Source organism: Theropithecus gelada, chromosome 4 (genome assembly GCF_003255815.1).
Source record: "Theropithecus gelada isolate Dixy chromosome 4, Tgel_1.0, whole genome shotgun sequence".
NCBI lineage: Eukaryota > Metazoa > Chordata > Mammalia > Primates > Cercopithecidae > Theropithecus > Theropithecus gelada.
Genome location: NC_037671.1, coordinates 116364408 through 116379287, shown reverse-complemented (window position 1 = coordinate 116379287; position 14880 = coordinate 116364408). Strand labels below are relative to the sequence as shown.

Below are 14880 nucleotides of genomic sequence, written 5' to 3'. Positions count from 1 at the left end.
CCTGAAGCTGTGGAAAAGAGGAGGAGGCCTGGACCAAGCCCAGGGCCTGTCTCTGCTTTCAGGACACGGTCATGGGAGGGCAGCCACCTCTGTGACTGAGCAGGGACACAGGAACCTAGAAGGTTCTGGCCTGATGCACTAGAGCCACTGTCCAGGAGGGGCCACGTGGAGAGTGGTCTACCTGACAACAGACACAGAGGGGTGAGCTGTTCTCAGACTTGGGAGGGGCATAGCTTGGTGGGTCTGGGCATCTGTGCGTGAAAAGAGCCTCTCATGCATAGGGCTGAGGACAAGCAACCCGGGTTAGTCCTGGGAGGAGGCCACTGGGAAGACCCTGGCAGCACCACCCCTGAGGCTGGGTGACCTGGGTCAGTGACTGGGGAAACAGGAGGAAGGCAGAAGGAGGCTGGCAGGAGATCCTCGAGCAGGACAGCCAGGTGAGAGCCTAATCGGGGGCTGGGGCCAAACCTCGGGGGTTGTGGACTGCAGCAGGTTTCCATCTGCCCGAACACCGCCCCCACTGAGTTCCCCGCTGCAAACATCGCCCCCGCTGAGTTCCCCGCTGCGAACATCGCCCCCGCTGAGTTCCCCGCTGCCAACATAGCCCCCACTGCGAACATCGCCCCCGCTGCAAACATCGGCCTCGCTGCGAACATCGGCCCGCTGCGAACATCGCCCCCGCTGAGTTCCCGGCAGTAAACATCGCCCGCTGCAAACATCGCCCCCACGGAGTTCCCCGCTGGGCTCTTTTATGCTGGGTCCTCTTCCTGCGGCCGCAGCTTGCCCTGCAGAACAGGAGGGTTTTTAAAGGGGCCTCTGTGCACACCTGGGCTCTCCTGCCTCACCCCTGATGCCCGCATTTGGCCACCAGACTCAGACCAGCCCAGAATGGGGATGGAAGTGGCCCAAAAGTGACTGTAATGGCAGGGATCTAGCGATCATGCATTCAGACATGGAAGTCAGCAGATACTGTGGCTGAATATTCCTGTGCAAAGTTCTTCAGCTTTCTGGGCATGGATGTTGGTATGTGGAAAATGACAAATGCTATGAACACAGATGAAATGAGCAGATTCTACAAGGAACCCTGTCCTTGCACATGCTAAGCACCCAGGGCAGGTTTCCTATTTTAGTTGTGAGCCCTGCTGCCCTCCTTGAAGTCAGCAAATGCCAGGCCCACCCTGAGGAGAGCCGGAGCTCTGAGCCCAGGCCCTGGCCTCTTCATGGCCCTGGGGGTGCTGTGAGGGAGAGGAAATGAAAGCAAGACCCACCATCAGGACTCAGGCATGTTTTTCAGACCCACAGAGGATGATTTTTCTCTCCATCACCTGGTGAGCCTGACATGATTTAACCGTGGTTGGAGGCTGAGTGAGCCAGAGAATGAATGAGAGAGTTGTGGAAGTGAATGGGGCTCAGAGGAATAGCACAGGTGCAGAGGGGAGCTGGAGCGGAGGTCGTAATAATCCCCAGGGGCCTGAAGGTGGCTGCATTGAGGTTGATAAATTTTTTTGCCCATTTTTCCTGTTTTAGTTGGTGTTTCTTTTTTCTTTTCTTTTCTTTCCTCCCTTTTTTTTTTTTTTTCTTCCGCCTTTCTCTCTGTTGCTCAACCTGGAGTTCAGTTGGACGATCTCAGCTCAGTGCAACCTCCGCCTCCTGGGTTCAAGCGATTCTCCTGCCTCCGCCTCCCGCGTAGCTGGGATTATAGGCGCCTGCCACCGTGCCCAGCTAATTTTTGCAATTTCAGTAGAGACAGGGTCTTATCATGTTGGCCAGGCTGGTCTCGATCTCCTGGCCTCAGGTGATCCACCTGCCTCGGCCTCTCAGAGTGCTGGGATTACAGGAGTGAGCCACTGGTTCCGGCCACAACTTGGAAATTTGTATGCCCACCTGGGTGTCCACAAACATTTTCCAATGAAGAGTAACTTTGGTTTTCAACCAGTCTGGAGTGCTTTATCAGGATAGAAACTTCTAGAAAACATAGTGTAATGATGGACAGCAAACAGCTGTTTTCATATGATTTGACTGAGCCTAGAGTGCACCATGGCGAGGAAAATCTTGCCTTTTAAAAATTTTTTTATTTTTATTTTTATTAATTTTTTTGATGAATCTTGTACTGTTGCCCGGGCTGGTATGCAGTGGTGCAATCTTGGCTCACTGCAACCTCTGCCTCCTGGGTTCAAGTGATTCCTCTGTCTCAGCCTTCTCAGTAGCTAGGATTACAAACACCTACCACCACGACTGGCTAACGTTTTTTATTTTTATTTTGAGTAGAGACGGGGTTTCACTATGTTGGCCAGGCTGGTCTCAAACTCCTAACCTCATGATCCATCAGCCTTGGCCTCGCAAAGTGTTGGGATTAAAGTTGTGAGCCACTATGCCTGGCCGAAAATCTTGCATTTAAGCAAAGAAGGAATGAGTCTGAAAGCAGGAATGGAAATGGGAAAAGATAAGGGGGCCAGAAGGAAAGTGGAGGAGAAAAGAAGGGTTAGGGTCTGAGAGGGAGCCAAGATCCAAGTATTTCCAGCCCCATAGCCTGGAGTTGTAAGTGGGTGGGGCAAGGCCACTGGAGCTGTGACAGCCTTGAAAGCCAGGGTGACTCATGTGGGGGCCCTCTGTTTCCTCTGGGTGTGTCACACCCTGGGCTACAGGTCCCCGGTGGCACAGGTGCTGGCACAGAGTTGGGTGTCTGCATCCAGCTTCTGTTCCTGGTGCCAGGATGGTCCAGGGTGGGTCAGGTGGGTGAGTTCCAGGGCTGGACCCTAAGCAGGGGTCATGGGGACTCTTGGACTTCAGGGAGGTCAGGAGGAGGAGAGACTTCTGGAAGCTCCTGAATGTCTCCCTGGAATGTAATGCAGCATTGCGGGCTGGAGCCAGCCTGGCATGGGGAGAGAGATGTGAGACTGATGAAAAGCGTGCAGCCTGATTTAAAGCCAAACCCTGAGCCCTTTCCAAGGACAATAAAGCATATTGTAGTTGCTAAAAGAAACAAATACAAAAAAAGCAAAGTAGCCTTTCTTGGCAGATACAACACCTTTTATTTTTAATCTTTACATTTAACAGTTAATTGCCTTTTGAAAATAGTGTACATTATTCGATATTTTAAAATCCAACCTGGGAGTTTCAGTGATTTATGTGATAAGTTTAGTAATTCACCTTTATTGTGATAATTACTGTTTAGGATTTAGCTACGCCATCTTTTTTGTTTGTTTGTTTTAAGATATGGGGTTTTCCTCTGTTGTCCAGGCTGGAGTGCAGCGGCGTGGTCATAGCTAACTGCAGCCTCTAACTCCTGAGCTCAGGCCATCTTACGGCCTCTAAGGAAGGAGACCACTACTACTCCTATTGCTGTCCTCCCCCTACCTTGCCTAGTTCACAAGACAGGAGGAGACAGAAAGCAAAAAGCTAGAAAGAAATAAAAGTAAGATAAATAGCCAGACAACCTTGGCACCACCACCCAGCCCTAGGAGTTAAAAAAAGTAATAATAATAACATCAATCCCTGACCTAAACTACTTGTGTTATCTGTAAATTCCAGACACTGTATGAAAAAAGCATTGTAAAACTTTTTGTTCTGTTAGCTGATGCATGTAGCCCCCAGTCACGTTTCCCATGCTTGCTCGATTTATCACGACCCTTTCCCATGGACCACTTAAAGTTGTAAGCCTTTAAAAAGGCCAAGAACTTCTTCTGAGGGAGCTGGGCTCTTAAGACGCGAGTCTGCGGGTGCTCCCGGCCGAATAAAAAAACCTCTTCCTTCTTTAATCCGGTGTCTGAGGAGTTTTGTCTGTGGCTCATCCTGCTACATTTCTTGGTTCCCTGACTGGGAAGCGAGGTGATTAACGGACGGTCAATGGTTGACAGTCGAAGCAGCCCCTCAGGTAGCTTATGCCTGCCCTATGGAGCATCCCTGCAGGGGACTCTGGCCAGCTTGAGCGATGCGATGCAGATCCAGAGAGCGCTCCCGGGTAGGCAATTGCCCCGGTCAGAGCAGTGCACAGCAGGCCCCCGTGGAGGATCAAGGCAGTGGCTGAACACTGGGAAGGAACTGGCACTTTAAGTCTGGACATCTGAAACTTGGTAAGACTGGTCTTTGGAACTTGCCCACTCCATTTGAGTGGAAGCGTGGCCTGATCACCCACGGCGTGCCTGTACCGGCACTTCGGTTTTTGTTTTTGACTTGACTTGAATTAATTACTTGATACTTTGGTTTAGTTTTGATTTTGACTTGACTTGAATTGCTTGATAAACAGGCATGCCTTTATTGGCACTTTGGTTTTGGTCCTGATTTTGACTTGGCTTAAATTGCTTGACAAACAGGTGTGCCTTTAACAACACTTTGGTTTTAGTTTTGATTTTGATTTAGTGTGAATTAGACTAGTGAGTGATCTTTTACCCTGTCCTTCTTATAGTGTGAATGTTGTTTTGTCTCGAGAGAAAAACAGGTCAGACACAAAGTAAGCCCACTCTGCTAGGAACTGTGTTAAAAAAATTTCAAAAAGAAAAAAGGAAAGTCATCAAATCATCGAAACTTACTCTATTAAAATGCATGTTACAGAACCTTAAGAAAGGTTTTGCAGGAGATTATAGAGTTAAGTTAACCCCTTAGAGGTTAAGAACTCTGTGTGAATTAGAACTGCCCTCTTTTGGTGTTGGATGTCCATGGAAGGAACTATAGACAGAGAACAATTAGCCATGTATTTAAGGTGATGACAGGGGTCGGAGGACAGCCAGTGCACCTAGATCAAATTCCTTTATATTGACTCATGGTTAAATATAACATAGACAAAACCAGCATAAATTTAGCCCTGTTTAACAGCTTATTGCAAAAAAGCCAAAAGTAAAAGTAAGAGCAGCTTCGCCAGCAGACAAGTAAAAAAAAAAAAAAAGGAGTCCCAGAAACAGCAAGAGAAGGCAGTTTTGCAGGAGCCGCCAGAGATAAGAGAAATTCTTTCTCCATATGTCCCAGCCTGCTCCGCTTTACTGAGGCCAACAGCCCCCTCAGAAACGAGATTCAGGAGCTAACATGCCCCAGGTCTCACCTCGAAGGGGAGGATCTGAGCCTCAAGAGGCCAAGGAAGGAAGTCAAGATAGTCAAGTGGGTCATCTGAGATCTGTTCTTGCTTGAGCTATTGTAAATGCCTCTCATGAAGACACCAGGACCTGTCTATTATAATGACCAAGCCTACATCCAGGGGGTGGGGCAACAGACTTTCATCTATCAGCCCTTTTCAAACCATTGATCTACTAAACTGGAAGCACCCGAACCTGCCACCTTGCTCCCAGCAGCTAAAGCCCTGTAGAGCATGACTGTGTAGAGGTGTTGGACTCAAGTTTACTCTAGCAGACCTGACCTCCAGGACCAGACTTGGGCATCAGTAGACTAGGAGCTATACGTGGACGGGAACAGCTTCATCAACCCACAAGGAGAGAGAAGTGCAGAAAATGAGGTAGTAACCCTGGACACTGTCGTTAAGCTGAGCTCAATGCTTTAATTCGGGCCTTAGAATTCAGTAAAGGTAAGACTGTAAACATTTACACTAACTCTTGGTATGCCTGTTTAACCCTCCAAGTAAATGAAAAATTATATAAAGAGAAGAGCCTGTTAAACTCTAGGAAAAAGGGGAAAAAAGACCCAGAGAATGCAACTCAGCTTAGCGTTTGCAGAGGTACTGAGAAGCACTTCTGCAGAGGCTAAGAGTTAGTAGAAAAAAAGCAAGTCATATAAAAGAGATTTCAGGAATGCTTCAAGGAGCTGACAAGAGCCTAAGTCAGTTTTATAAGAGACTATAAAGCATTCTGGTTTTACACGCTCTTTAACCCTGAGGCTGCTGAAAATCAGTATATAGTGAATACTTCATTTGTAAAGCAAGCCCAGGGTAACATCAAGCAGAAGCTGCAGGCATGAATACCACCTAGTCTATAAAAGTGGCCACCAAGGTGTATGTTAACTGTGACCAAGGAACACAACTAGGAAAGAGCAAAAGAAAAAGAAAGACTAACAGTAAGTATAAAAAAAGAGAGATTAACAATGTGAGAGGACGTGGACGTGGATGTAAATGTGAAAGAAGTCAAGTTAGGCAAGGATTCAAGAAACAGACAAGGCTAGAGAGAGATTAATGTGCGAGATGCAAAAAGAAAGGACACTAGAAGGGTAAATGTTCAAAAGGCAATAAAGGAAATGGCCAAGGCCACAAGACAAAGAGGCCATCGGCCAAGGTCTGTGGCACCTTGGAGGAACCAAATACTCACCTGATCAGGCTGACAGGAGCTGAAGAATGTAAAGACTAGGGCAGACTAGGCTCCCAGGAATCCATGGTCACATTAGAAGTTAAAAGCAGCAAGATTCTGCTGTATCTGGATTCCAATTACTCACTGAAGGCTAAGTCACTAAGTAGAGTTACAAAGGGAGGCAGCGGGGGGAGAAGAGCCCCTCTTCTAAGAAACTTAAACAGGAAAAAGAGCCATACCTTGTGAAAACCTGCTTACAGATTTTACAGAACTGCCTCGTGCTGGAGGCTATCGGTACAGACTAGTGCTTGTTTGCACCTTTTCAGGATAAGTTAAAGTTTTCCCCACCAGGACAGAAAAAGTACAAAAAGTGACTAAAGTACTGTTAAAAGATATTATGCCCAGATTTAGACTACCTCTAACTTTAAAGTCAGACAATAGGCCAGCATTTGTAGCTGAAATAGTGCAAGATTTAACAAGACTGTTAAAAATAAAATAGAAGTTACACACAACCTATCGGCCACAAAGTTCAAGAAAAGGTGGAACGCATGAACTGGACACTCGAGCAGCTACTGAAAAAATATTGCCAGGAAATTCATTTAAGATAAAATCAGGTTTTTGCCTATGGTCCTCCTCCGAGTCAGGTGCACTGCCACCAAACAAACTAGGTATTTGCCCTATAAGATTTTGTTCGGTCGGCCACCCCCAAATCATAAGTCAAATTAAAGGTGACCTCCAGAAACTAAAGGAATTAACCTTAAAAAAGCAAATGCAAGCTTTAAAAATAGCCACACAAAGTGTTCATGATTAAATAAATAAAAATGCCTGTAAGCTTGACATCCCTTTAAATCTAGTGACTCTGTTTAAAGTAAAATCTAATTTTAATAGGACCCATATAGGATGGGCCCTCTACTGTAACCTTGTCCACTCCCACTGCTGTTAAAGTTGCGGGTGTTGTGTCTTGGATCCCCTCAGTCAGCTAATACCGGCAGCTCAGGATAAGTGGACCAGCCAGCAGGACACAGATCATCCAACTCGGCTGATCCTGAGACAAGACCAAGCTGCTGCTGAGGATGACAGCCCTGCTCTGGTCACTCTGGAGGCTGACCAGTCTACACACGGCTGAAGCTTGAGGAGACAACAAGCCCTGCTCTAGTCACACACCGGCAGCTGACTAGTCTACGCATGGCCGAAGCTTGAGGACTCATCAAGCAAGTAAATGTAGTTAAAAATCTTAGGACTAATAGTTTTCCTGTAATACTGTTTTCCTATTGTTCTGTCACTGTATTCAACCTTTTTCCCAGGTAAGGACCTCTTTTGTCCTTGCTGGATATGAATATGCTATACATTGTTTTGTTCTTGTTACCCCCGCATAACCATGCTAGAAGAAACGCCTATATAAGGTGTCCCCACTGTACACATGCTACTTAGGAAACCCAGATCCTCCAGCCCAGCAACAATTCTGAGTCTTTCAGTCATTCTTGAAACATATAAACCAGAAGTTACCAGAACCTCCTCCTTTAGCAAAAAAAAAAAAAAAAGAAAAGAAAAGAAAAGACAAAACCTATTTGCTCAGTTGGCTGAAACCATTGCTTGCAGCCTGGATGTTTCTTCATGTTATGTTTATAAAAAGGCTAACATAAGACACCAATGGCCTTGAGAAGCAAAAGAGTTAATGCCTCCAGATAACTTCACTTTAACCAACTCTTTCCCCAAACAGACGCCCCAAGTTCAAGCATCTGGCCCTTAAAAACTTCTGTTATTAAAAAATACTGTGTTACTCGCTAGAAATAAGCTTTTAAGACCCAGTAAAAAACTAACCTGCTTAGGACATGACAAAGTTGATACACATGTGCCTTTACAGGTTTAACACAGGCTTGATCCTAGGTCTTCATTTAGAAAATAGTTTCCAGCTATAAAAAATTTAAAATCCTCATTGTAAGTGTATTACTGGTAATAGAAACTTGCTTGCTGCTCCCCTGTGTATTACGCTTGCTCCTTCAAATGATAAAAGGTTTTGTAGCTACCATGGCTCATCAGAAAACTTCAGCACAAGTGTGTTACATAAAACACTATCACTGTGTCTCACAAAGAGACTCAGTAAAAATAAAAGTAAGAACTCCCACTAATTAGTGAAAATTCTCAAAGAGGGGGTTAAGGAAGAAGACCACTGCTATTCCTATTGCCCTCCTCCCGCTACATTGCCTAGTTCACAAGACAGGAGGAGACAGAAAGCAAAAAGCTAGAAAGAAACCAAAGTAAGATAAATAGCCAGACAACCCTGGCACCACCACCCGGCCCTAGGAGTTAAAAAAAGTAATAATAATAACATCAACCTCTGACCTAAACTACTTGTGTTACTGTAAATCCCAGACACAGTATGAAAAAAGCATTGTAAAACTTTTTGTTCTGTTAGCTGATGCATGTAGCCCCCAGTCACATTTCCCACGCTTGCTCGATTTATCACGATCCTTTCACGTGGACCCCTTAAAGTTGTAAGCCTTTAAAAAGGCCAAGAATTTCTTTTTTGGGGAGCTTGGCTCTTATGACACAGCCTGCCGACACTCCCAGCCGAACAAAAAACCTCTTCCTTATTTAATGTGGTGTCTGAGGAGTTTTGTCTGCGGCTCGTCTTGCTATACCTCAGCCTTTGAGTAGCCAGAACTACAAGCAGGCACCACCCACTGGGCTAATTTTCTATATTTGTAGAGATGGGGTCGGCCTATATTGCCCAGGCTGGTCTTGAACTCCTGAGCTCAAGCGATTCTCCCACCTCGGCCTCCAAAAGTGCAGGGATTACAGGCATGAACCACTGTGCCTGGTCCACGTGTATTTATTGTGTTTTTTATTGCTGGTATTTCCCCCTCCATACCTGTGTTCCATTTAGTATACTGAGGTTTTCTTTGGTTGGTTAAAAGTTATATATTCTAGTTTTCTTCTCAGGGTGGCTGCCCTTTACCTATGACTCATACCAATATGTATCACATTTATTGGTATTAATGGTTTCATTTTATTCCTAATTTTAGAACTATCAGCATGTTTTCCTATTCCTTTCGCGTGCCACCTCCAGCCCCATTTTCCTGATATCTTTCCTAGCTGTAATTCTCGGTTACTCTTAGCTACACTTCCTTGTTTCTGTGATCCTAACTTCACATTTCTCTTGTTGTGAGATAACAGTAATCTGGAACAGATTCTTTGGTCACTTGTCCTCCTCGGTTCTCTTGTGGCATCTCCTGTGTTTCTCTTGCTATTGAGGTACCTTCCTTTAAACTATTTCCAACTTGGATTTTCAGGAGGCAAATATCCTTCAGGTTTTCTATAATTTCAAATATTTCTAATACACCATGATGGGCAGGATTCGGAAGCTGCCCCTTCAAGTTTCCTGTACCTTTTTCAGAATGATATGTTCTAGAAAACACTGATGACAGGACAACTAACCGCTGTCTTAGCCTGTTTGATTGAGCCTGGAGTGTACCAGCCGCAGGAAAATCCAGTATTTTAAGCAAGGAAGGAAGGAGTATGAAAGTGGGAATGGAAATGGGAGAGAAAAGGGGGCCAGGAAGAAGGGGATGGAGAGAATAAGGGCTGAGGGGCCTAGAGAAACCAGCTGCTCCTAGTCCAGGCACCGCTAGTGTAGGTACTGTGAGACTAGGCACCGCTAGTCTAGGTATTGTGAGTCTAGGCACCGCTAGTCTAGGCTCTGCACAGTCATAATTAAAGCTACTAATCAGTTGACCTTAAAATAGAGAGATTTTCCTGGATTCTCTGAGTGGGCCCAGTGTCATTACTTGAGCTCTATAAAGCAGAGAATTTTCTCAGGCTGGAGCCAAGAAAGATGCGTCCGATGTCAGAGAGATTCTAAGCATGAGAAGGATTCCATGCACTGTTGCTGGCTCTGAGCTGTGGGGGCCATGAGCAAGACTGGAGAGGGGCCCCTAGGAGTTAGGGAAGGGTCACAGCTGACAGCCCGCAGGGAAGCTGAGACCTCAGTACCGCAGATCCAAGGACTGGATTCTGCCAGTAACCTGAATGTACTTGGAAGCAGAGGCTTCCAAAACCTCCCAATCAGAGCCCAGTGGGTGGACACCTTCACCTTGACCTTGAGGAACTGGGAGCAGAGAAACCAAACAAGCCATCTCAGACTTGTAACCTAGAGGACTGTGAAATAATAAAGATGTACTGATTTAGGCAGGTAAGTATGTGGCAATTTGTTATGGCTGCAACAGAAAGGATACCTTCTTATTTAAATGAGAATTTGACTGGATAAAAAATTCTAGGCTCAAGTTCTTTTCCTTCATATTTTAGAAAGAATACTCTGTCATTATCTTGCAACCAGGGTTGCTGTTGTGTAGTCTGTTGGCCAAGTGTTTCCTTCTTCCTTCCATTGTTTCTCTGGGGTAATTTGGGTGAGGGAGCCAGAAGCCTGAGCTTCTTTCCTGTCTTCATCCAGTGGATTTGTACTGTTTTAGGCTGTTAGTCACAGTCTCAAGGAGGTAGAGAATGGTTTATATTTTAACCTACCATTTCATAGATGCACCTTGTAGATCAGATAAGCTTATTGTTTTTCTCTTACACAGCTACTGCTAGTCTTCTCTCCTCCATCTTTTATAAATACTCTACTTATTGAGATATAGTTTACAGACAATACCCCTCTGTGAACATAGGAGCTTAAGTCTCTTGGCCAGGCACGTTGGCTTATGCCTGTAATCCCAGCATTTGGGAGGCTGAAGCGGGTGGATCATGAGGTCAAGAGATTGAGATCATCCTGGCCAACATGGTGGAACCCCATTTCTACTAAAAATACAAAAATTAGCTGTGTGCGGTGGCACGCGTCTGTAGTCCCAGCTACTTGGGAGGCTGACGCAGAAGAATCACTCGAACCTGGGAGGCAGAGGTTGTGGTGAGCTGAGATTGCACCACTGCACTCCAGCTTGACGACAGAGCAAGACTGTGTCACACACACAAAAAGTCTCTTATCTTTGGGAGTATATTGAAACATACAGACATTTGGCCATATTATAAAGCATATTCCCAGGCTATAAATATAAAACAATTGAATGATATTACTTCAGTCATGAATCATCTTACCAATCTGTCAATTCTGTAGAAAACCACATTTCTAGCAGTGCTTGCTTCAGGTTTGCAGAGGGAGGAAAACAACAATGTTTTCACTGGACATTGGCTTTTAGACAAAATTAATGCCAGAACTCTATTAAATTCATTTTTACTTCCTATCATTTCTATACTTTATAGATTTCATAAGATCAGCCCACAGTCTTAAATTTATGATAATTATGATAGATATCTTAGTAAAACACCCAATCCCTTTCAGTTATTGGAAACACTTAGGACTTTTAGGTTTTAACAACAAGTAGCACATTGTAGAAGAGCAGTGCTGTTTAAAAACTGAACTCAGTTGAATTAATCAGACATAACAAGATATTTTATGACTCAAACAGAAAATGAACAACATTGAATGGATTTAAATGCTTTTTTATAGTATATCTAAACTGTGTGAATTATGGTAACACTACCTTTGAGAAGAAATCATCAATTTTAAATTTAACATACAGGATGGCACCCTAGGAAAACGTTAAAAAGTCAGGAAAATTGTACCTTTAAGAGTGCAAATGAGCAATGAAAATACACACTACCAGAGTCACCTCCTGGGACGCCTAGACATTGACTTGTGATTTGAACATTTTTCTGCCTAGAAACCACAAAAGTGACTGTTTAGCTCTAACTGGCAGGCACCACATGACAGAGCAACAACAGAGCAAGAAAACCAGGCAATTTTTTTTCTCAAAATAATTTCAAATCTTGTTTTAAAAGCTTTTTTGCTGAAGTGTCTCCTCCTCCCAAGAAACTAACAAAGAGCCACAGCAGCAACAATGATGCCCAGCGAGAGCAGCACTGCGCGTGTAAAATCCAGTAAAGCACTCTGCCCTGAGGATTCGGCACTGCAGCTGTCCTGAGGGTTTTCTACCTGACTGCTCCGGGAATGTGCGAGCCAAGAAATGAACAAAAATGATCCCTGGTTTGTGGAGATCCACAGGCATTTAACAGAATCCAACATAATATCTCTGCAGAACACAACCTCATGTAGGCAGCAGAGGCTTCCTGCAGTAAAAAAGCCATGCCACAAAAATGCTCAGAAACCTGCAGAATATATCAAGAGTCAAACCACAATAAGTGACTGAGTCAATCCCACAGAGTAGGTTCGGCCCTGAAAAACTACAGATATTAGAACTACAAAGAAAATAGCAAAATATGTATCCTTAAATCATTAAAGACATAAAAGAATAAAACACACTGCAACTATTAAGACATTGTCAAAAAGGCTAGTTATATCTGAAACAGAAAGAACCAAGCAGCACTTACAGCAGTGAAAAATTTGTCAATTAAAATTTGAAACTCAACACACTGATGAAGCAGCATATTAAATATAGGATGGGCTGGGCGCGGTGGCTCATGCCTGTAATCCCAGCACTTTAGGAGGCTGAGGTGGGTGGATCACCTGAATTCAGGAGTTCGAGACCAGCCTGGCCAACATGGTGAAACCTCGGCTCTACTAAAAACAAAAAAATAAGCCGGGTGTGGTGGCGGGCACCTGTGATCTCAGCTACTCAGGAGGCTAAGGCAGGGGAATCGCTTGAATCCGGAAAGTTGGGACTCACCGTCCCACTCGGATCCGTGGGGCCCTAACAGTGTGGTCCCCGCGAGGATCCCCCATTCTCCTTGCCCTGGGGCTCCTGCAGGAGGGAGACTGAGACTCACTCGGTGCTAAGTGTCCAGGGTCCGGCAGGGGCTTCCAGTTGTCGCCTCCCAGACCTCGCCACTCCCGGTCCAGGGCTCCTGGTTTTTCTGCTGGGCTGGGGGCCTCAAGCATGGACGTCGTGAGGGGGAGAAAACCTTGGGATGGGTGGAACAGAAGGATGGGAGGGAGGGCAGGAGAAAGGGAGAGGAAGGAAGGAAGTAGGGCCAGAGAAAAGGGAGGAACCTCCGCCAGGAAAATGGGGAGAGGGTGACACGCACACATCCCCCACACTCAAGGACTCCCCGTCTCCTGCTCTCTGCCCTGTAAGGAACGCAGGCCCCACCCCCTCCACCCTCACTGTGTTTGGGGTCAGCCATTCCAGCGGGGTGAGGCGTCCCCTTGTGGGTGCGGTTGACATTTCCCTGAGGGCTGTGGATACTGAGCACCTTTTCCTGGGCTCACTGCCCTACTTCTCCTTCTCCTTCTCTCCTTCTTTTCCTTCTCCTACTCCTTCTGCGTCTCCTTCTCCTTCTCCTCCTTCTTCTGCTTCTCCTCCTTCTTCTTTTTGAGACTGAGCTTCTCTCCTGTTGCCCAGGCTGGAGTGCAACGGGGTGATCTCAGCTCACCACAATCTCTGTCTCCCGGGTTCAAGCGATTCTCCTGCCTCAGCCTCTCAAGTAGCTTGGATTACAGGCATGCGCCACCTCGCCCAGCTAGTTTTTTGTTTTTCTAGTACAGATGGGGTTTCTCCATGTTGATCAGACTGGTCTCCATCTCCCCACCTCAGGTGATCCGCCAGCTTCGGCCTCCCAAGCTCCTGAGATTACAGGCATGAGCCACTGCGCCCTGCCTGCATTCTTCTGATGTCAGTGGGGAAGGGGAAGTCCGCAAACCGCAGTGGGACCGTGACCCCAGCCGGTGTCGGTGTCTTGACACCGCTTGGGAAAATGAATTCAAGGACCAGTAGAAAATAGAGAAAAAACGGATATTTATTGTAAAAGGAAAAGTACACACTCAAGTAAAGGGAGTGCAGGGGAACTCAAGAGAGAGGCAGGTGCAAGGGGGTTTGGGGCTGCCACCTTTATGAGTTTCTTCAACCAAGGGGTGGAATGTTCATGAAAATTCTTTGAAAAAGGAGAGGGTTTCTCACAACTGTGGTGCCCGCATTTTTACACCAAATATGAGTATCCTCAGAGCTGCTAGGGAGCTGGTTGGTGTGGGTTTAGTATGTTAATCAGCATATAATGAGGTCCTAGATGAAACCTAGGTCAAATCCAGGGCTATGTTGGGCCCACTCATTCTTAGGCAGCTTGGTCTACATTCTGGTTTTCAGCATCTTACCAGCCCACAGCCTCTGCAGATATTTGAACAGATTCTTTTTGCTAGTTACCTGAAACTGCTGCCTAAAGTTTTCTATTCTTTTGTGACCACCCTGCAGTATACCTGTCTCACTTTGGAGAAATGTCTATTCCAATTCTCTTGCATATATATAAATTGGGTTATTTCACTTTAGAATATTGACTTGCAAGAGTTCTTTGGATATTCAGGATACCAGTCCCTTACCAGATATATGATTTTCAAATATTTTCCTCATTCCGTAAGTCTTTTTCTAACCTTCTAAATGGAGTCCTTTTTGAAGCACAAAAGTTTACATTTGCATGAAATGAAATTAAAATACCTTTTATTTTGCCATTTGTGCTATTGGCATACAGTACTTAAGCGTTTGCCAAATCCGGGGTCACAAGAATTTACTGCTCTATTTTCTTCTGAGACTTTCATAGCTTCATGTCTTAGGTGGACATCTGCCATTCATCTAGAGCTAGTTTTTGTGTGTGCTGTAAGGAGGGGACCCGCCTCATTCTTCTGCATGCACCATCCAGTTGTCCCAGCACCTTTCAC

The 14880-nt window shown here is 45.4% G+C and overlaps 2 protein-coding genes across 2 annotated transcripts in view; both read right to left on the bottom strand.

The window, feature by feature from the left end:
• The window catches only part of LOC112622136 (UL16-binding protein 1-like), a 25625-nt gene extending 12512 nt beyond the window's left edge, over positions 1-13113 (bottom strand). The window contains 4 exon segments of the mRNA XM_025381396.1: positions 35-181; positions 432-785; positions 12902-12976; positions 13056-13113. Coding sequence (XP_025237181.1) covers positions 35-181; positions 432-785; positions 12902-12976; positions 13056-13113 — 634 coding nt within the window.
• Positions 1-14880, bottom strand: part of LOC112623571 (UL16-binding protein 3-like) — a 170391-nt gene that overhangs the window by 13936 nt on the left and 141575 nt on the right. The gene's annotated exons all lie outside the window — the stretch shown is intronic.